Genomic DNA, 23695 nt, shown 5'->3' with positions numbered 1-23695 from the left:
TGAGGTTATTGCTTCTCCCTTCTCCTAATTATCAATGTTTCTCCCCTGCCATTAGCAGCAACAAAACAGCAGGAGGATGTAAAGGTCCTAATCTCATCAACTCGCAGCAAACCTCATCAAGACTGCTGTTCCCTCACGACAAGGCGGCAGTGATCTTGATCAGGATCATCGAGGGGTGGGCAAACTTTTTGATCAGGATCATCGAGGGGTGGGCAAACAAGGCTCTCTCTTTCCCCCAGTGATCCTGATGAAGAATCTCTTCAGTTCTTTTGGATGGGAGATTTAGGGGGATACCTTGTCAGTGTCACAGAAAAACAAAGTTGGAAGGGGCCTATAAGACCATCGAGTCCAACTCCCTGCCCAATGCAGGAATCCAAGTCAAAGCATCCCTGACAGTTCTTATTCCAACAGATTATGTCCTTGTGGTTCAGAAGAAATCAAAACTGTCAGCCATGTCTGCCTTGTCTGTAATTTTTTCTGAGATATCGATAAAGAGTTAATCAGTCCATTGATCATTTTGTGTCCTGGATGATCATCTGAATATTATGTTCTTTTTCTTTTTGATACAAAAGCCTCTATTATAGAAACTGTAGCTAATTTTTTGCCAAGAGTAATGAGCATCTAAGCTAAAATATTATCCAATTAAAGCAACCTTGGTTTTCTGTATTAATAGGGATATTTAATCTATCTTCTTGGAATTTAATCCTGCAATGTTAATTAATGCTTTGAACTTCATTCCTGCGTGTTACCTTATGGATACATTTTATTGTGTGGTCTGTTGACTGGATTAATTGATTGATACTTGATTGATGAAGATTTGCTGGGTGGGGAGGAAGGGTGTGTGTGTGTGTGTATGTGTGTGTGTATGTGTGTGCGCGTGCAGCTGAGAAAGTATTTGTATGTGTGTGTATTTGCATGTGTGTGCACGTGCACATGAGTATGAGTGTGTGTGTGTGCACGTGCACATGCTCATTCATGTACATGTGCATGCAGAATTATGTCTCTCGAGTCACCACCGATTGCCATATGTGGCCCTCAGGTGTGAAAAGGTTGTTCATTCCTATACTAGCAAAAGCAAAAATGCAATCCCTGCTCCCTCCTGCCAGGTCTCTCAGCCAGCAATAGGAGCAAAGAGGAGAGCACAACAGAGTACACCAGATGGGAAAGTGACATAGAGCCAACAGCAGAAGAGAAGAAGACCGCTAGTAAGAGGGGAAGGTAGCCCTCCATCTGCATGCCCTGAAGGCATCCCCCATTTAAAGTAGGGTAGAACAAGTGGATCAGAAGTTCCAGAGGCAGGGCCTAATGCATCCACCCATTCGTGCCAGGACAGTCACAGCCTAAGAACGATCAAGCCCACCAAAGATGAGGTGAGCCACTTCCCCCAACCCTGGAATATCTATCCATCGGAGAGGGGCCATCCAACCAGTGTAGGAATCAGGCCTGTTTCCTCTGAGGAAAAGTGGGTTGGAGCTACCTCCTTCAGGGGGAACCTCACCCAAAAAGAAAAAAAGAAAAGCAAATATAATATTTGTTTACTTTGTTACCTAGCTCACAGAATTTGTTACCCATGTAACAGAATTCAGGATAGGAATTTGGCTTAAATTTGGTTTCGTTTTATGACTTAGTTTTAATACAGTGTTTCTTTCTTCCTGCCATGTTCCTCTCCTGTCCACCTTCAGATGTGAAGCTTTTCAGAGAAGAGATTGACTTAAATTCATGCCATGAATTCTGATGACAAGCAAGGCGTAATAATAGTAATAATTTGGCTGTTGTCTATGGATCCTTGATTTGCTGATGGGAAGTGCAGCGGATATGTCTGGAGTGTGATAGTGGAAGGATGAAGGATTTCACTAGAAAGGCACTCCAAAGAATGAATTATAGTCTATGAGTACTTCTTATTACGAGTAATTGTCTGGAAAACTACAGGCAGGAAATGTGAAATGATGCAATTCATCGAAGAGGGAAGAGATAGTTGAAGAGAGAGTTTATTGGCTGAAAGTAAGAAATGGCACAGTTTTTCAGTCCAATGGGATTCCAAAAAATGTGTTTGTGATTGTACAAAATTATTAGGACATACAAATTAGTTTGAAACAATAGGAAACAGAGATAGAGGGGCAAGTCTCACCTATTGCCAAGATGATAGTACTGAAAACTGAGATCCTAGGAATTGTCTCCCCCATTCATTATAGCTGTAGTTCAAAATTCCTTCTTCTTGCATTAGCTTTCTGCCCTAAAAACCTAACTTTCATGCTGGGTTCTTCTAGACCCTCAGACTCCAGTTTGGGATCTCTCAAAGTCTGAATGCAGAAAGACTGGGAAGGAAATGTGGCCTTCTCCTGCACCCTGCCCCACCCCCTTGCAGCAAGTCTGATGTAAATCACCATTTGGAGCTCCAGAAGAAAAGCCTCCATTAGCAGTGGCGCTATCCGTTTCTGTCATATGCCTTGGCCCTCCACAGTCCTGATCCTGTTCAGGGGGGAGCCCACAGTGGCTGCTAGAATGGAAACATTAGACACACTATTGCAGTCATGAAATTAGCATCACATTTAGGGACAGACAAATCAGTCTGCATCCAGTTCATGGCAATTTTGCATGTATTCAGTCATTTGTTCTGTCAAATTTCTGCATCAGTCTGTGATTTTTTAAAAAATGCACAAAAATTCTCATTTATTTTCATAAACAATTTTCCCTGATATATGCATCTTTGTATTCAACTTTCCCTGATATATGCATTTTCATACACAATTTCTCCTAATATATGCATTTTTGCTTACAACTTTAGAACTGAGAACTGCATTGCAAAATCTGGAGAAGTGCACAATCCAAAGGAGAGCTGTGGTCTGATCCACATATTAGTCCAGGAATGAGGCTGGTTCGCTTAAAAATGCAGACCAAACAAATCACATCTAGTTCGGCTCTCTTTTACTTAGGAAGCTGCCTTATACCAAATCAGATAATTAATCCAAGCTTAGTATTATCTACACTAGCCAACTTGAATCCATGGTTTGTTGACTGCAAACAAACCATAGTTTTCTGGCCAGGGTGGGTTTAGATGTACAAACAAGTCAGAATCTAGCTAAACAAGCCATGGTTTAGGACTCCCTGGCCACCGACTAACTACGGCTCGGGGGGGTTTCAGAGAGAAGTTTTCCCCAGCCCTACCTAAAGACACCAGGGATTGAACCTGGGATCTTTTGCATGCAAGGCATGTGCTCTGAGGGCTATAGCCCTTCTCCATCTGGGTTGTTTTACTGATCCATTTCTCAAGGTACATCTGGTACAACTTGGTATCTGCAGTTGCCATATTTTTTCTGCCAGGGCTAGTGCAAACAGCTGCAAAATAGGCAGAAATTCAACCATTAAGGTTTCTGTTGCTCAGTCTCTGTATGTTGGGGAAATGTCTGCTGAGTTTCCATCTCACAGCTGTTAAAGGGTTTTTTCCCCCACCTGCACAAGACCTTTTACAAGATCCATCAAAAAGCCTTCCCAGTATTATTATTTTTGTTCAGAAAAAAAATGCTTGCATTTTTAGCAGCCTCTAAAGATTACAACTAAATAAATATGTAGGTAGAATCTCACCTAAGAATTAAGGGTACAATCCTAAACATGCTCACTTGGATCTAAATTTTATTGAAACTGGTGTTACTTCTGAGTAAGAATGTTTACAGTAGGAATGTTAATGTGAAAGGGAGATATTGTTGTATGGCAGCCTTACCCTACCTGGTGCCCTCCAGAAATGTTGGGCTACAAATCCCAACATCCCCAGCCAGCAATGGGGGGCACCAATTGGGAAAGAATGTGGCATGGTTCCAGGTGTCATGCCACCATTGGAGTCTTCTTCAGAGAAGGAGCCAGAACCTTCAGAGCCAGTTGGCCCCTCTATGACCCTAAGGAATGATGCTTTTGGATATGCCTCCTAGTGAGGCAGAGAGCTCAGCTTCTCAGATGGAGGCGGATGCTGGGCTACCACTTAGCCCCCAAGAAAGCCAGCACCTTAAGATGATGATAGGATGGTGGCCAGGTGAAGGAGTGCTTGCTTACTGAAGAGGGCTACTCATGGGTCAGGCTCTCCTCATGAGGAGGACATCTGACAAGCCTCTAATGTTATGCAGCTGATCACTCTCTAGCTGTATCAGCTCTCACTTGTAACTTCAGAGCTGCTGAAAACAATGTCTGAAGTTCAGCTCTAGTCTTTATATCCCGTTTCTTCCTGATCATGCTGGGTATTTGGATTACTGTACTCCCTCTACTTTTGTATTGTGTTTTTATTTGATGGATCTCCTGGCTGCCCATCAGACCTTGCTCTGGAAAACTTCTGCTGTACCTGGTAAAACTGTCCTTTATGGGTTGCCTGCTAAATTGACTGCTCTATTGTATACATCCCTGTATTTGCCTAGCAAAGAGCCAGGACTCAGTTTAGAGCAGGATATTCTGCCATTTGGGAAGGTTGGGCATGGATAAGGACAATATTTTCCTAATCAGCTGCAGGTGTGACTTACCTTAGGGCTGCTAGGATAGTTGTGTCTTTACCAATTACTGTTGCTGTGAATGGCCACTATGCTTACTTTACATACATTTCAAGTTTTATTGAATATTAAGTCTGCACTTTTTGCATTGCATTGCCATTTGATTCCACAGTTCACAATTGTCTCCTCTATGACAATTTATAAATATATTCCTGCCAACTGAGAATAACTCTTCATGCACCGGGTGATGTGGATGCTAGTCTACAAAAGCTTATGCCATAAGAAATGTCTTAGTACTTTAAGGTACTACAAGACCTGTTATTTTTTCCTGCAACAGACTAACACAGATATCCCTCAAGAAGGTTTCATGTGTGAGATCAGTGCTCAAAGTGGAGGAAATGAAGTGAGATGGTTTCATTTCAAATTTGTTGTTTATTCGTTCAGTCGCTTCCGACTCTTCGTGACTTCATGGACCAGCCCACGCCAGAGCTTCCTGTCGGCCGTTGCCATCCCCAGCTCCCCCAAGGTCGAGTCCGTCACTTCCAGAATATTATCCATCCACCTTGCCCTTGGTCAGCCCCTCTTTCTTTTTTGCCTTCCATTTTCCCTAGCATCAGCATCTTCTCCAGGGTATCCTGTCTTCTCATGATGTGGCCAAAGTACTTCAGTTTTGCCTTTAATATCATTCCCCCAAGTGAGCAGTCTGCCTTTCTTTCCTGGAGTATGGACTGGTTTGATCTTCTGGCAGTCCAAGGCACTCTCAGAATTTTCCTCCAGCACCACAGTTCAAAAGCATCTATCTTCCTTCACTCAGCCTTCCTTATGGTCCAGGTCTCGCAGCCATAGGTTAGGGGAATACCATTGCTTTAACTATGCGGACCTTTGTTGTCAGTGTGATGTCTCTGCTCTTCACTATTTTATCAAGATTTGTCATTGCTCTCCTCCCAAGAAGTAAATGTCTTCTGATTTCCTGGCTGCAGTCAGCGTCTGCAGTAATCTTTGCACCTAGAAAGACAAAGTCTGTCACCGCCTCCACATTTTCTCCCTCTACTTGCCAGTGATCAATCAAGCTGGTTGCCATAATCTTGGTTTTTTTGAGGTTGAACTGCAACCCAGCTTTTGCACTTTCTTCTTTCACGTTCGTCATGAGGTTCCTCAGCTCCTCCTCGCTTTCAGCCATCAAAGCGGTATCATCTGCATATCTGAGATTGTTAATATTTCTTCCAGCGATTTTAACTCCAGCCTTGGCTTCATCAAGCCCAGCACGTCGCATGATGTGTTCTGTGTACAGGTTGAATAGGTAGGGTGAGAGTATACAACCCTGCCGTATTCCTTTCCCGATCTTAAACCAGTCCTTTGTTCCCTTGGTCTCTTCTTACCGTTGCTACTTGGTCATTATACAGATTCCTCAGGAGGCAGACAAGATGACTTGGTACCCCCATACCACCAAGAACTTGCCACAATTTGTGATGATCCACACAGTCAAAGGCTTTAGAATAGTCAATAAAACAGAAATAGATGTTTTTCTGAAACTCCCTGGCTTTCTCCATTATCCAGCAGATATTGGCAATTTGGTCTCTAGTTCCTTTTCTAAACCCAGCTTGTACATCTGGCAATTCTCGTTCCATGAATTGCTGGAGTCTACCTTGCAAGATCTGGAGCATTACCTTACTGGCATGTGAAATAAGTGCCACTGTTCGATAGTTTGAACATTCTTTGGTGCTTCCCTTTTTTGGTATGGGGATATAGGTTGATTTTTTCCAATCTGTTGGCCATTCTTGTGTTTCATTTCAAATTAAGCCACAGTAATTTTAGCCTGTGGTCCATCCACCATGTTTATAACTGTGAAAACAGTGGTGTAGCATAGCCAGGGTTTGCAAGGATGTAGCACCTGCACTTCAGTAGCAGGAATGCTGATGCCATCTGCCACCCCCTCAGCATTCCCTGTTCCCCTGAACTTATCTGCAATTCTCACAGTAGCTGGAGGGAAATGAGCTTTCCTGGCCACAATATATTGTTGTAATACAAAGCATTTAAGGGTGGCTTGATCTTGTATGAGCAACTAAGAGTCGTTAGCTTTACAAAAGACCTGCTTCTGGTGGAAATAAAACTATTAAAATGGGTTTGTTGATATAGATCAACACAGCTGCCTGAATTTTTGGACTCTCCTTGAGGGGATGGCTATGGTGACTATCATGAAGAGTGCCTGCACTTCAAAATTTACCATTCCACCACTGCGTGTAAAGAAGTTTGTATTAGTACATTCACACTTTGAATATTTAGAGTCAGCTATCAATCATTACCAGGAGAAGAACAAATGAAGTCAAATCCATTAATGGATGTGGTCTAATGTTAGGCATGGCATATCTTCAAAAGCATTTCTAGATAGTCTCATTGGGTAATTCAGATATTTGCAGGCTAGACCTGGGGGTGGGGTGGGGACGTTGCAGTGGTCTATCATGATACTATCCCCCTCACCAGGTGCCCTGGCCCACAGTCTACTGGGTTTGAGTGTGTATACTTCAAAGTGGGTGCTCAGGACAGAATAGGGATTCTGTTGGTGTACCGCCCACCCTGCTGCTCAACAGTCTCCCTTCCTAAGCTAGCCGGGGTGATCTCGGCAGTGATGACGGAGCCCCCTTGGCTTGTTCTGCTGGGAGACTTCAACATCCATGCTGAGATTGCCCTGTCGGGAGTGGCTCAGAACTTCATGTCCTCCATGATAACCATGGGTCTGTCCCAAGTGGTTTCTGGCCCCACTCATACAGCAGGTCACACTCTAGACCTAGTTTTCTATGCTGGGCAGGATGACGGTGATCTGGGAGTGGAGGAACTTTCTGTTGTTCCGTCATCATGGACAGATCAGTACCTGGTGGGGTTTAGACTCACTGGAACTCAGTGCCTTTGCAGGGGTGGGGACCGATTAAGTTGGTCTGCCCCAGGAGGCTGATGGATCCAGATGGTTTCCTGACGGCTCTTGGGGATTTTCCTGCTGCCTCGGCAGGCGATTCTGCCGAAGCCCTGGCTGATCTCTAGAATAGGGAAATGGCCGGGTGGTGGACACAATCGCTCCTGAGCATCCCCTCTCACAGAGTGGAGGCAAACCAGCACCCTGGTTCTCTAGGGAACTGGCGGCGATGAAGTGAATGAGATGGAGACTAGAGAGACGTTGGTGAAAAACTCGGAACGAGTCCGATCGAATGCGGGCTAGAGCTTATTTGAAAGCCTACTCCATGGCAGTGAGGGCAGCAAGAAGTCTTTCTTTTCTGCCACCACTGCATCTGCAGGGAACCGGCCAGCGGACCTGTTTCAAGTGGCCAGGGGCCTTCTACAGCCTGGCCCATATGATGAAAATTCTGACCACTTGACAGCCCGCTGTGAACAATTTGCCCAGCACTTTGCTGGTAAAATTGCTTGGATCCATTCTGGCTTGGATGCTGTAGTTGATTCAGATCCTGTGGATTTCATTTTGGCTCCTGCTTGTTCAGTGTTGATGGATTCTTTTCAATTTGTGCAGCCCAAGGATATGGACAGGATCCTTGGAGCGGTGAGAGCCACCGCATGTATGCTGGATCCTTGCCCCTCCTGGCTTATTAAAGAGGCCAGAGGAGGACTGGCTGAGTGGACAACAGGAGTGGTTAATGCCTCTCTGGAACAAGGCATTGTTCCATTATGCTTAAAAGGGGCAGTTGTGAGACCTCTGTTGAAGAAGCCTTCCCTGAATCCCACCATAATAGATAACTATCGTCCAGTCTCTAACGTACCATTTTTGGGCGAAGCACTAGAGCGTGTGGTGGCCTCCCAGCTCCAGGGGTTCCTGGAGAAATGGATTATTTTGATCCATTTCAATCTGGTTTCAGGCCTGGGTATGGGATGGAGACAGCTTTGGTCACCTTGGTGGATGACCTATGCTGGGAAATGAACAGGGGGAGTGTTTCCCTGTTAGTTCTGCTGGACCTCTCAGTGGTGTTTGATACCATCGACCATGGTATTCTTCTGGGACACCTCACTGGGATGGGACTTGGAGGTACTGTTTTACAGTGGCTGCATTCCTTCCTAGTGGGGCGAACTCAGAAGGTGGTGTTGGGGGATGCCTGTTTGACTCTGTGGCTGTTAGCTTGTGGGGTCCCTCAGGGTTCTGTTCTGTCCCCCATGCTATTTAATATCTACATGAAACCACTGGGAGAGGTTGTCTGGAGTTTTGGAGTTCAGTGCCACCAATATACTGATGACACCCAGCTCTACTACTCCTTTCCACCAGATCCCAAGGAAGCTGTTTCTGTCCTTTACCAGTGTTTGGCATCAGTAATGGACTGGATGAGGGAGAACAAATTGAAACTTAATCCAGACAAGACGGAGGTGATCCTGGTTGGTTGAAAGGCAGGTCAGGGAATAGGGATTCAGCCGGTGTTGGATGGGGTTGCACTCCCCCTGAAGACTCAGGTGTGCAGTTTGGGGGGTGCACCTGGATTCAGCCCTAAGCCTACATGCTCAGGTTTCAGCGGTGGCCAGGAGTGCTTTTGCACAGTTAAAACTAGTGCGCCAACTGCGCCCGTTCCTGGAGATGTCTGATCTGGCCACGGTGACACATGCCTTAGTTACATCCCATTTGGATTATTGCAATGTGCTCTACGTGGGGTTGCCTATGAATAGTGTTCAGAAACTGCCACTGGTCCAAAGAGCTGCTGCCAGACGATTGACTGGGGTTGGCTACAGGGAGCATACAACTCCCTTGTTAAAACAATTTAACTGGATTCCAGTGTGTTTCCGGGCACAATTCAAAGTGCTGGCTATGACCTATAAAGCCTTATACGGCTCCGGTCCAAGTTATCTGAAAGACCATATCCTCCCTTATGAACTTGCCCATGTCCTGAGATCTTCTGGGGAGGCCCTTCTCTCAGTCCCATCACTGTCACTGGCACATTTGGTGGGAACCCAGGAGAGGGCAGGGATGTACAAAAGTCACTTACCATTTCGCGGATCTGCTTCACGGTGGGGGGGAGGCGCTCCGTCCCTCCCCCTGTAATCCTCGATGGGGGGGAGGCGCTCTATCCCTCTCCCCCGGAGTCCTGCCAGGCCGGCTCCACTCCGCGGGGATTCCGCAGAGCCGCCGGCTGGCTCCGCCTGCAGCCAGACATCCGGCCGCTGGGCAGCAGGGATGCAAAGGGCGGCGGCTGTAGCCGCCGCCGTTTGCGTCCCTGTATGTAACCATGATAGGCTATGTAAATATTTATGTAGCCTATCACAGCAAAGTAAAAAAAACACACATATGCAAATGGCGGTGGCTACGGCAGCCGCCATTTGCGTTCACTATTTTTCGCCGTTCTAACCAACGTAAATATTTACTGAAAACCATCTCAAGAAGCAAAACCTTGCAAGAAGCAAGGAATCCTAACTTTAAGAAAGTTATTATGGCTTTCCATAACTTTAAGAAAGTTATTATGGTGGCGAGTGCGGCGGCAGCAGGGGCGGGGGTGGCTGTTCTCCAGGCCGGCCGCGTAGGCAAATGGCGGCTGCCATTTGCGTTCGCTATTTTTCGCCGTTCTAGCCTACCTAAATATTTACGTAGGCTAGAACGGTGAAAAATAGCGAATGCAAATGGCAGCTGCCATAGCCGCCGCCATTTGTGTATGCGGCTGGCCTGGAGACCAGCCGCCACCGCCCCCGCCACCATAATAATTTTCTTAAAGTTATGGAAAGCCATAATAACTTTCTTAAAGTTAGGATTCCTTGCTTCTTGCAAGGTTTTGCTTCTTGAGATGGTTTTCAGTCCACCTAAAAAGAAGTGTTGTAGGAATTTATTTTAGTCATGCCATTGTGGTCAAGTTAAAAAAAAAAACCTTTCTGCTAGCAGATGTGACTCAACATCCAAGCTTGGTTATGATGTCCATTTTAATCACTGATTGGTCCCTGCCTGTCTTCGGCTGTTTGTACCTCCTCCCCACAACAATTGTTCATCCCCGTCTCCTAGAAACTGTTGCACATTCTACCAACCCCCCCCCCCAACTTCCTCATACGTTAGATTCTTGTACTTTTATCCAAGTATCCCATTTCTCTGTACCTTCCTGAGTTCCTCTTTTGTAACTTTCTGGATGACTCTATGCATATGCTAACCTGAGCTCCCCTATTGCTATGTGGCAGCAGGCCTTATTCCCTCTGACCTAGGGCCATGCCAACTCCATGCCACCATCTCACAAGCAAAATACATGTATGATTATGATTAAATCAATTTATATACTGCTGACCATATCCAAAAATATCTCTAAGTGGTTCACAAGAAAATTAAATACACTAAAATACATTATTATACACATTAAAATACAATTAAAATATATAATTGCCAAAACATTTATATAATACATTACTAAACACATTAAAACCAGTACAACACCATACTTAACAAACTGGGCAGAACACTCACTCAGGGAAGGCCTGGGTGAAGAGATGGGTCTTTTAACTGGTGCCTAAAGCATGCTACAGTTGGTGCCTCCTGAATACCGGGGGGAGGTAAGTGGATAGGGTGTGTGTCACCATGGAGAAGACCCGCTTCCATATGCAAGATAGCAATCTGCAGACTGTGGTACAACCAGCATGACCTCCTCTGATGATCTTAACGACAGGTCTGTACTGAGGAAGGTGCTCTGCCAGGGAACCTGGTCCCAAGCTGTTGAAGGCTTTATATGCCAACAGCAACTCCTTGTATTTGGCTCGGTGGCTAATAGGTAGTTGCTTCAACACTGGTGTAATATGTGCATGGCCAGGTCCCTCACTGAGCATCCTGGCTGCTGCATTCTACACCAGCCTCAGCTTCTGGACCGAGTATGAGGGTAGCCTCACATAAAGTGTATTACAATAATCTAAATGTGAGGTTACCAGTGGACGGACTGCAGTAGCCAGGCTATCCCTATCCAGGAAAGGGCGTAGCTGACATACTAACCTCCGTTGGTAATAGGCAGTCCTCACCACAGAAGCCACTTGGGCTGGCCTCTAATGGTGAGTCCAGAAGCACCCCAAAACTATGTCCCTGTTCTTTCTGAGGGAGTGCAACCCCATCTAGAACAGGCAACCCCCCCCCCCAATTCCTGTACTTGGGAACCACCCACACATAGTCTTTGTCTTATCAGGATTCAGTCTCAGTTTGTTGGCTCTCATCCAACCCATCACTGCATCCAGGCACTAACATGCATGGCCTCTCCTAATTCAGGTGTTACAGAAAAATAGAGCTGGGTGCCCCAAAACTCCTAATGACCACCCCCAGCGGCTTCATATAGATGTTAAATAGCATGGAGAACAAGATGGTACCCCGCGGCACCCTGCAGCATAATTGGCAAGGAGCCAAGGCACAGTCCCCCACTGCTTCTTTCTGGAACTGTCCCTGCACTAGGAGCAGAACCGCTGTAGCACCATGCCTCCAATTCCCAACCTATGGAGACAATCCAAAAGAATACCATGGTCAATGGTATCAAAAGTTGCTGAGAGATCAAGCAGAATCAACAGAGTCACACTCCCCCACTCCCACAACAGGTCATCCATCAGGGCTCCCAAAGCTGATTCTGTTCCCAAACCAGGCCTAAACCCAGTCTGAAATGGGTCAAGATAATCAGTATCCTCCATGAACATCTGAAATTGCCCAGCCACCACCCTATCAAGCACCTTGCCCAGAAGAGGTGTATTAGTGACTGGGTGGTAGTTGGCATAAACCTCTGGATCCAGGGAGGGCTTTTTCAGGAGTGGATGCACCACCACCTCCTTCAAGGTAGTGGGCACCGCCCCATCACCCAAAGATGCATTCATCACTTGGGTCCACTCAGCCAACTCCTCCCGGCTAGCTTGAATAAACCAGGATGGGCAAGGGTTGAGAGAGCAGGTTGTCGTCTGAACACCTACAGCTGTCTTGTTTACATCCTCATGTAGGTGTGGTACATGCATAACAACATAAAAAGAGCCCTATTGGATCAAACCAAGGGTCCACCTAGTCCAGCATTGTTGACATAGTGGCTAACCAGCTGCCTGTGGAAACCGACAAGTAGGACATGAGTGCAATAGCACTCTCCCACTCATGCTCCCCAGAAACTGGTATACACAAGCATGCTGCCTACCAGAGGTAGTATATAGCCATGAGGACTAGTAGCCATTGTTAGCTTTATCCTCCATGAATTTGTCCAGTCCCTTTTTAAAGCCATCCAAAGTGGTGACCATCACTCCATCTTGCGGAAGCGAATTCCATTGTTTAACTATGCATTGTGTGAAGAAGTACGTACTTTTATTTGTACTTCCATGAGAACAGGTTTTACATCATACTTAGATTCCTACAGTGGGATGGCATCCCATCTCACTTTGAACACACTGTGAGACATAGCTTATCCTCTAAGAATCTACTGTGCAAAGTGCTGCCTCTAATTTTATAATAAGTATTTGCCCTCTTCTTCTAGATCTTGTTTCAATATAGGGAGGTTAACAGCCACAAAAACTAAAACCAACAGAACTGCACAAAGTTCTGGTAAAATCTGATTATTACACTGCTCTAAAATAGTCTTTTGAAATCACAGAAACCATCCTTCCTATATACAGATTGAGAAAAGCTTATTACTCTGTGTTATTACACAAATATTACACAAATTACTTATTACACAAATTACTCTGTGTAATTTGGAGTTGTTTCTAAGGGCTGGCATTAGTGGAGACACATAGAAATACCTTTATATTTGTGTAAGCATTGATTTTCTGCAAAGCCAAGATCCCACAAGTGCTGTTATTCTTTGGCTAAAGAAAAAGGAAAGGAGACTCCAAACTGGTACGTAATCAAAAGATCTGAAATGTTTTATGTATTTTTTTTCCAGATGTTAATAATGTTAATACAGATGTATGCTAATAATAATAATAATAATAATAATGACAAATTGGTTATGGCATATTGTCAAGTTTTAGTTCAATGTTTAGATATAACATACTGTCAGTTTATTACAAACTGCATAAAGCAATTCTGATTTTATGCAAAATGGCTCACTCGTTTCTTCCCTCTTTATTGTGAATAAAAGCCAAAGTTTGCCTCCCCAAAAAACACTGAAGAGAATTAATAATTAAGAGAACAGTTGCCACAATCAACACCAGACAGTGTTACCCATGCCAGATTGCTGCGTATTTCCATGTGTGGTCTGAAGTATGTTCTGGGATTATTTTTTCAGTTTTAGGCCCTGAGCTGTCCTGCCAAATGAGGGGAAATGCTGCATTGCTCACCAGCAGATGTCTCTGTTACCCTCACCTACCAATACAGATTGATTGCATAACATAGGAGGGGGAAATGCAGCTTCTATTGCAGATGGGTATCAGAAAGCCACTTACTTCTATCTGCCTTTGTTCTTCTGTCCCTAATGCTTCTGAAATAAAGAGGAAGATGGTGCAGATGTAAGTGACATTGGCTGCTAGTCTTGGATATAAAAACTGGTTAAACCCAGGGCAAGATTTTTCAAGAAAAAATGTAGCACTAGAGGGTGAACTCATTTCTAAAAAGTATCAGATACCCTTACAACTGTGCTTGGCAAATTACCTAATGGACATACCAGATGTAAGGAAAAATTGCAATTAGTAAAAATGGGATCGAGAATACTTTAAAATACCTCTTTGAATGGATTTTAACATCCCAAACAGGGTCCTTCCAAGAAAGAAAGAAAGAAAGAAAGAGAGGGAGGGAGGGAGGGAGGGAGGGAGGGAGGGAGGGAATAGCTACAATGGCTTATAAAAGAAAAACAATAAACCAGGATTGTTCTAAAGACTGAAAATAGGGAGCTGCCTTATCTTGAGACAGCCCATAAGTCCATCTATACTGACTGGTGGTGGCTCCTTGGTTTCAGGCAGGGGTCTTTCCCATCCTACCTGGTTATTGTTCAGTCGTTAAGTCGTGTCCGACTCTTCGTGACCCCATGGACCATAGCACGCCAGGCCTTCCTGTCCTCCGCTCTCTCCCGGAGTGTGCTCAAGTTCGTATTCATTGCATCGGTGATGCTATCTAGCCATCTCATCCTCTCCGTCCCCTTCTCCTTTTGCCTTCAATCTTTCCCAGCATCAGGGTCTTTTTCAGTGAGTTTTCTCTTCGCATTAGGTGGCCAAAATATTTGAGCTTCAGTTTCAGTATCTGTCCTTCCAATGAGCAGTCAGAGTTGATTTCCTTTAGGATTGACTGATTTGACCTCCTTGCAGTCCAGGGGACTCATAAGAGTCTTCTCCAGCACCACAGTTTGAAAGTATCAATTCTTTGGCGCTCAGCCTTCCTTATAGTCCAGCTCTCAGAGCCATACATTACTAGGGATATACGAAAGTTCCGCCACGGATCTCGGGGAGGCCGAATGCCAGCACATTCAGCCCCCCGAAATCAGTGGTGGAATGGCCCGCCCCCCTGCCCCCCCCCGGGATGGGACTTACCTTGGGCGGATCTTCCTGGCAGCGGCGGCTGCGGCGGTGGTTCGGTGGCGGCTGCCGGTCTTCCGACCAGCTGCTGCCATTTCCAGGTTAAAAAACAACAAAAAAAGTGATAGGCTACGTAAAGATTTACGTAGCCTATCACGGCTAGATTTTAAAAAAACACCGTGATAGGCTACGTAAATGTAAAATGTAAATGTAAAATGTAATACTACTGGGAAAACCATAGCTTTGATTATACGGACCTTTGTCGGCAAGGTGATGTCTCTGCTTCTTACTATGCTGTCTAGGTTGGCCATAGCTTTCCTCCCAAGGAGCAAGCGTCTTTTAATTTCATGGCTACAGTCACCGTCTGCGGTGATCTTGGAGCCCAAAAAATAAAATCTGTCACTGCTTCCATTTCTTCCCCTTCTATCTACCTATGCCAGGAAGTGATGGGGCCAGATGCCATGATCTTAGTTTTTTTAATGTTGAGTTTCAAACCAGCTTTTGCACTCTCCTCTTTCACCCTCAACAAGAGGCTCTTTAGATCCTCTTCACTTTCTGCCATTAGGGTGGTATCGTCTGCGTATCTGAGGTTGTAGATAATTCTCCCGGCAATCTTAATTCCAACCTGTGATTCATCCAACTTGGCATTTCTCATGATGTACTCTTCTTTAAGCCGAAATTTTGCAACAAGAAGCTCATGATCTGAGCCACAGTCAGCTCCAGGTCTTGTTTTTACTGACTGTATAGAGCTTCTCCATCTTTGGCTGCAAAGGACATAATCAGTCTGATTTCAATGTTGACCATCCGGTGATGTCCATGTGTAGAGTCGCCTCTTGTGCTGTTGGAAAAGAGTGTTTGCTATGATCAGCGTGTTCTCTTGGCAAAACTCTATTAGCTTTTGTCCTGCTTCATTTTGTATACCAAGGCCATGCTTGCCTGTTATCCCAGTGATTTCTTGACTTCCTACTTTGGCATTCCAATCCCCTATGATGAAAAGGACATCTTTTTTTTTGGTGTTCTAGAAGGTGTTGTAGGTCTTCATAGAACCGGTCAACCTCAGCTCCTTCGGCATCAGTGGTTGGGGCATAGACTTGAATTACTGTGATGTTGAATGGTTTGCCTTGGATTCATACTGAGATCATTCTATCGTTTTTGAGATTGTACCCCAGTACTGCTTTTCCCACCCTTCTGTTGACTATGAGTGCTACTCCATTTCTTCTAAGGGATTCTTGCCCACAGTAGTAGATATAATGGTCACCTGAATTAAATTCACCCATGCTTGTCCATTTTAGTTCGCTGATTCCCAAGATGTCGATGTTCAATCTTGCCATCTCATGTTTGACCACCTCCAGCTTACCTTGATTCATTGATCTGACATTCCAGGTTCCTAAACAATATTGTTCTTTACAGCATTGGACTTTCTTTTCACCACCAGACACATCCACAGCCGAGTGTCCTTTCGGCTTTGGCCCAGCCGCTTCACCCTTTCTGGCGCTACTTGGAAATACCCTCTGCTCTTCCCCAGTAGTATATTGGACACCTTCTGACCTGAGGGGCTGATCTTCCGGCTTCATCTCTTTTAGCCTTGTGATACGTTCCATGGGGTTTTCTTGGCCAGAATACTGGAGTGGGTTGCCATTTCCTTCTCCAGTGGACCACATTCTGTCAGAACTGTCTGCCATGACCTGTCCGTCTTGGGTGGCCCTGCACAGCATAGCTTATGGCTTCAGTGAGTAACGCAAGCCCCTTCGCCACAACAAGGCAGTGATCCATGAAGGACACCCTACCTGGAGGGGCCAACAATTGAACCTCAGGGTCTGTTGCACACACTCTGCCACTGAGCTATGATGGCTCTTTCCCAAATCTGAGGATGTTGTGGGTTAGTTTGACACAGAAGTCAACAAACAAGGAACAAAGTATTGGTGTTAAAATGGGAAGGTAAAGCAGATGGTGACATCTCAAAGGAAAATATATGTATTAAACCTGTCCATCTCTTCAAGATCTGGACACCAGCCAGAGGTACTGGACTAAGGGGCAGTGATTGAAACTCTGTCTCCAGTGTTCCATGGAGAGAGGAAAATAAAGCGTATATAACATTCATGTTGCATTATAAAGCAGTGGGTGCCTTAAGAAATGTTCGGAAGAACTATAAAGGCCCTTGATCTGAAAGGCTGGGAAAAGCCAGGTATTTTGTTGCAGATACAATTATATATTCCTTGCGTACGATCATAAAAAACAAGCTGAGACGAATCGCAGTTTATTATTATTAGTTTTGCACATACTTTCACATAGGACTTGCACAAAATACGCGTTCCGGCGCCTGCTAGGACGGAGGTGGGGAAGAAACAAAACGCCGAACAGGGCCGTGTTGATCCTGTCGGTGTTTTACGTCATGGTCACACTTTACCAAAGAGGCCCCGCAAGGGATCTCTGACGCGGCCCGGCACGCATGACGTCCTCTGGGTCTGGCAGCCCGGCATTTGACTTTGGGGCAGCGCGCGGCGAGCCACCGCCAATGAGCGGCGCACAAGTCCCTCGTCTGCCTGTGTCTGACACGCAGGATTGCAAAGCGGAGGCGGCGGCGGCCTCGCACGCCACGAACATCACGCGCCGCCAGCAGGAGCAGCAGCAGCAGCAGCAGCATCCCTCACGCCGGCGCTTGCGGGAGGGAGCCCGGGGCGCTGCAAGCGTTTGGAGGTGGGCGGAGCTTGAGGGGAGGGGGGAACGAGGAGAGGGCTGGAGGGGGCGGGGTTAGGCGAAGAGGGCGTGGCTTGGGGCGAGAGGGAGGGGCTCGGAGCCGGGCCGTCCCTGTCGCTGCTGGTGCTGCGCTGAGGGGGCCTCAGGCGGAGACTAGCGCGCTAGGACGGCGGAGCTCGCCTCGCTGAGGAGCCGGCGCCGAGCTCTGGTTGGCTGCAAGCGACGTTCCGCCCGGGGTTGCCAGCCTCTGGAGCGCAGGGCTCCTCTCCCTCTCCTCCTCCTCCTCCTCGGCTGGGCGGCGCTCGCCCTTCGCCCCCGTTGCCCGCTGGCGGCTCGCCCCAAGCTGACACACGCCGAGCAGATGTGAGCGAGCCTGGCCAGAGCCCCTCTGCAGCCGCTCCACAGACAGCTCGTTAGCAACAGTGTCCCGCCGCTCCGCCCCGCCAGGTCCCAGCGGGGGAAATATGTGGCAGCCGGCAACCGAGAGACTGCAGGTAAGGGAGGAGGGTGCTGCTGGGGTTGGGGGAGGCGGCGGCGGAGGCTAAAAGGAAAGGCGGGTGGAGGGGTTGTCATGTGATTGCAAGGCAATTTTTGTGCAGGACTGAGGAAGGGGGAAGCGAAAACAGCAACTTGGCTCCCCTCCCTCGCCCGCTCCTGCCTGGAAGATTCCGCGCTTGCAACTTTCCTGCTTCCCCAGTCGCATTCCACAGTGGACTGGACGGGGCTAGGGAATCTTGACTCCAGATGTGCTCTTTCTGCAAAAGCGCAACAGCGCACACGCACAGCCCGCCACCACAGATGACTTGCTGATTGTGGGGGTTTGGGGCATGTGCCTCTCTTGCTGTATGCTTCGTTTGAATAAGAGGCATTAGGAATTCTCGTTAGTATTCTCCCCAAATTGGTGAATTACACTTTAAAACATTTTTTTTTTTTTTTTGTAAAAAGGGGAAAAAAGGGCTGCGCGCGCGCGCGCGCGTATATATGTATAGATTTGGGAACTAACGGGTGTTCAAGAATTTCAACCAGGTGTGCCCGCAAACTACCAGTTCATAGGATCTATTATGGACTATCACGAGTAGGCTGCTATTGCTCAATTCCGCACCCCCCCCCCCGCCCCGTGCTGGCTGAATGTGGTGCTTTGTAGAGGAGTCATTAGCAGAAACGAATTGAGGTCTTGAGGAGCGCGGGGGGGGGGGGGAGCGGAGCTGTTCTTGCTGCAGGTCTCTCCCTCTCTCTGTCTTTCTCTTTTTCACTCTAAAATATTCTCCAGATGGTCAGCCAGAAAGACTGCCAGATAAATTTACAGAATCCCACAGACAAACTTTTTTGGCAGGCCAAAGCTGCATTAAATCTCAGAGTAAACTTTGAAGAAATTCTGAAGTGGCAAAACAAAACAGACTTGAAGGCTAGATGGTTTTGAAGGCATGACAGGAAGAAAAACACAAATGCAGAATAATAATTTATAAGACAAAGACCAGGGATTGCCAAGCATGGGTAGAAGTCTTATACAGAATGTGGGAGATGGTCTCATAAATGCTTGCAGCAAGTATGATCTGTTTTATGGTGCTGGCGGAAGTTTAGAGTGTAGAATATTGCAGTCTTCCTGATGCTGAGCTGATGTGGGGACAAATTTTTGAAAGGTGCTGCTACATTTTCACCATGATTCCTCCAGCGCAACCTGAAAAGATCTTGACTTTTTTTCTGAAGATATGTGGGAATAAAATCTCCTTGTATCACTCTGAAGGTCCTGTCCTACTACCAGCTGTCATTCCTGAATGTGCTTTACTTCTGGGGTGCTGCTCTTGGTCCGAAAGATAAATCCTATGCAAATTGTTTAGACACAGCATGCTTTGCTTAAGGTAGTGTGTGGGCTCCAAAGCACATGACTCTTGGCAAGCTGACTGTTCTGGCTTGTATCCTATATTGTGATGTTTCCACATTAGAAATATCATTCTTTCGTTCAGTGACTATTTGGCTATAACAGTACTGGCTTTAGCATTTTCTGCTGTGTATGTTGTCATTTTAGCAGTGTTGTTTTCTGAAATTGGAATGTTATGTAAAACTGTTGGCACAGTAAAGATGTGAGCAATAGTTGTGCAGATCTGTAGAAAAGAAATTCATCCTGTACTATTATGAAACACTCTGATAAAATGAACCTCCTCTTTCAGCTCTTCCAGGCTGAAGTCTTCAAACCATTTACTTCATCCTGTAATTATCTGGATATTTATGCTTGGCACCAATATACCTGTTAACTTTGCTAAATTGTTGCCACTTAACCATATTAATTTTGTGAACTCTTCTAGATGTATCTCATGGCTCAAAGTTATCTGTAAGATTTGATTATGCTCTTTTAAAATTAGCATTGTCTGTACCCTTCTGGCTATCAATGCCCTCCAGTGCTCTTAAGGGATGTTACCTTAAAACTAGCTATGACTCATGTATTTGCATCTACAGCACAAAACTAACAGATAAGATAGGAGATCCCCTCTATCTCCTCTTGTCTATGTTCCTATCTATGTAGAAGTAAAGTCCAATTTTGAATGCGTCAGCAAAGCCTGTTGTGATCTCTGTTAAGAAAGAAGAACTCTAGTGCAGCAGTCCCCAACCTGGTGTTTTCCAAATGTTCTGGACTACAGCTCTTGTCAGTCCCAACCAGCATGGCTGATAAAGGGAGTTGTAGTCCAAAACATCTGGAGAGCACCAGACTGAGGAAAGCTGCACAAGAGTAATAGACAATAGCTGCTGTTTTAGCAGCCTTAAAAATTAGGCAAAAGGAGATGATAGAGTTCTTATGACAAATGTGACTGATATGATTGGTTTTTTTTAATTGGTTGGGCTTTGGGATTATTAGAATTTGTCTTGTTCCTCTTAACTTCTTATTGAGGATTTTGCACAGTATAACAGCCACATGCATTTGTATGCACTTATATACCTTGAACATGCAGGTTTTAAGAATGGGTCATTAATTTATACTATATTTCATGCTCTCCTGTGCAATTGCAGCTGAGTATAGCACGTGATGCAGTAGTCTCAGTACTTTTACAAGGGATCAGTTTCATTCCCTTGCCTTAGTAGTATGTTACCCAGCCCTCTCCACAGCACTGGAGCATCAGTCCTTTGTGTGGCTGCATCAGTGTTTCTTGAAGCCTCTGTGCAGCACAGTTGCTTTGCTGAGTAGAAATATCCCAAACGTGTCTACCTTGATTGGGAATGGGTAGGTCTCTCTGAGCCTTTTTGAAGCATTCTTACCAAGAGGTGGGAAGGAGTATCCGCTCTCTGCACTGAAGGCTTCTGAGTATGCTTTCACCCCCCATTGCTCATCAGAATCCTGGGAGTGTAGTTTTCTATTCCTCTTGGGCAATGAGCTAGGAGGAATGGAAAAAAACACTTCGAAGAGTTCACATCAACAATGCAGAAACACTTAAAGGAAATCGTAGCTGTAACTTTTCTTCTTTCCCCACCATAACTTGGTTCATTTTGGAGATGGGGCAAACTGTCAGATGAGAAGACTGGTGTTGACCAAACAAAAATGAAATTCAGCTTGTAATGGCCCAAAGATCTGCAAATTGGGGAGGTTGGTTTCTGATGCTTCTTCCAAAAATATTCAGCATCCCTATTGCTGAGTTCGGCTTTGAGTCGCTTATCACCTCTTCCACCTTACTTTAACTGCTGTCCAAGTGGCTCAATATACCCAATGCCAAAACATATTTGTGCCACCAGTATTTTGTGCTCCCAACATAGGATTAGGATAGCTAGCCACCAAGAATCCAGTTTTCCCTGTGAGGCTAACAGTGAAATGCTTTGTGCCCACCAAGAACTATATAAAGAGAAGTCTCTTTTTTCCCTTTGTTGCTTTGGCTGTTGGGCAGTATAGACATGTAATAAATGAATAAATAAATAATGGGTTTTTTTTGTTGCTTTCAAAGTTTCAGGGATAAAATAATATCATTTATAATGCTTTCATAAATCAAGCAATTTTTACTCTTTTCAGGATTCTCATCATACATAGTTGGTAAATGGATAAGTATTTAACACTTCCTTTTTATCAATAAGTTTAGGACATTCTAGGATCAAGGTGGGGAACCTTTGGCCCTCTAAATGTTCTGAATTTACTACAGTAAGCTGATTTTCCTAGCATCCTGCTATGGATTCCTCTCCCTCTCCCATCTTTCTTGGCTTTTTGAGCTCTTCTGCCACTTTTTTCTCTGTGAACTTAAGGATGCCATGTAGGACTTTTTCAAGAGTTGCACCTCCAGTGTAGGAGGTATTCATTGTTCTCTTCCACTGGAGCTAAAATCCTTCTACTAGACCAGCACTGGGGAGCCTCTTTCAACCTGAGGGTTGAATTAAGTCTAACTTGACTAGCTGTTAACAATTTTCTACCTGAGATCCTTTAACTGGAGATGGCACAGACTGAACCTGGGAACTTATATATGCAAAGCAAAAACTGGGTGGGTGGTGGGTGGGAGAAGGAATTCCCAACAGTGTCAAGGGCTCCTTGGAGGCCTCTCTCAGTCTAATCCAGTAGCCAAGTCCAGACACAGACAAAGAGATTCTTTTCAAAGCTTTATTCCTCTTTTACAACTTAACAACTCTACTGTTAGGAACTAGATATGAGCAGCAGAGTACCTATGTCCTAAGTTGGAACAGTTGGTCCCCGTTTGAAAGGGGATCACTGGCAGACCCCTGAACTTAAGGGCTAGGGAGAGTCCCTCCCCTTTTCCCTTGGATCCTCTGGGTGCAGCCGTTGTTTGCGCGCCAACTGGGCACTACGCCTCCTTTCTGCGCCCTCCATTTGGCGTCGCTCTCTGCGTCGGCGTCGCGCGTCCATCAAGTCTGCTTCCTGCGCTCTGTCACTCCCAGGACTGCTATCTAAGCTAGGAATGCTGGTGGGAGGAATCTCCATCAGCTGTTGGCCCTGGGAAAGAGGAGCGCGCTCCTCTCCCAGGAGCGACTCCTCTTCCTCAGAATCAGAACTACTCTGGGATTCTATGGGCTCAGTGTCCACCCTGACAAACAGGTTGCTAAGAAAATCAGATATTCACTACAACAAAAAGGACACTGGTGTACCGAAATGAGGTGTTTTGATCTGGTCAAGTAGCCATAACCAGTCAGATTAAAATTGGCTAAATTAAATTGGTTTACTCTGAGCTGAAGAAGAACAAACAAGATAGCGTGTTTTTTTTTTTGCTAAGAGAAGAAAAAGGGTCTAGAATAGATATTTTGGACTACAGTGCCCATTATCTGACCATTGGCCATGCTGGCTGGAGCTTATGGGAGTTATAGTCCAAACCATCTGGAGGGCACCACGTTGCCTACCCCTGGTCTAGAGCAAGGGAGGGCAACCACTTTTGGTACAGGAACTGGATCACCTGCTTCCCTGGACCAATCCAGCAGGCTCGATGATGTCAAGGGGCTGGGGCCAAGCCCCTGAAGCCCCTCCCCTTCCATGACGTCATCTGCCATTGCTCCACCCACTTAAAAAAAACACCTTTTTTTTCTTCATGCAGAGAATGGCATGGAGCTCTGTGCCCCTCTGCACAGAGAAAGGGAATTGCCCAGGACTTGCAGGAGCCACCTCTTGCAAGCCCCATCTGAGTCAGGCCCCTTCTTCCCACACTGATGGTGTCAGGTACAAGCAGCGTGGGGAAGTGGTACAGGGGATTCCCCTTTGTGCCACTTGCCCTTGGGTGGGGGAAAGCTTGGGGAGGGCAGAGGTTGCCCTGCCCTGGTCTAGAGAGGGAAACGTTTTCAAACACTTCTGCAAACCAAATCCATCTAATTTTAAGGTTACTGTTCTAGGTTGGCAGAAGTCCTGTCCCCCCACTTCATATGTTTTATTCACACTTAAAATAAAAATACATGGGAACATGAGACCCAGAGAAAGTAAGACAAACAAAGCTTGCTGTGCATTCACTATATCAGCTTCATAAAATGTTTAAAACCAATCTCAAGAAAGAAACATCTGAATGTATTAAACGAAAGTATTGTTCTCTAGCAGATATTGCGCCTTGGAGGTTTTATTATTTCTGCAGCTGGAACTGAAGGATTAATTTCAAAGAAGGGAGCAGAAAATTTGGAGACTCAAACTGATGTCATTTAGCCAAGTTCGACTTGTTCTCTCT

The 23695-nt window shown here is 45.7% G+C and overlaps 1 protein-coding gene across 1 annotated transcript in view; it reads left to right on the top strand.

The window, feature by feature from the left end:
• Positions 1 to 17714: 17714 nt before the first annotated feature.
• Positions 17715 to 23695, top strand: part of PID1 (phosphotyrosine interaction domain containing 1) — a 171326-nt gene continuing 165345 nt past the window's right edge. The window contains exon 1 of the mRNA XM_084847169.1: positions 17715 to 18064. Coding sequence (XP_084703295.1) covers positions 18035 to 18064 — 30 coding nt within the window. The 5' untranslated portion in view covers positions 17715 to 18034. The remainder of the gene's footprint in view (positions 18065 to 23695) is intronic.

Source organism: Heloderma suspectum, chromosome 3, assembly GCF_057233095.1.
Source record: "Heloderma suspectum isolate Gila_16-S chromosome 3, 16-S_ref, whole genome shotgun sequence".
Taxonomy (NCBI): Eukaryota; Metazoa; Chordata; class Lepidosauria; order Squamata; family Helodermatidae; genus Heloderma; species Heloderma suspectum.
The sequence above is the reverse complement of the archived record's forward strand: the minus strand, read 5'-3'. Positions and strand labels throughout refer to the sequence as shown.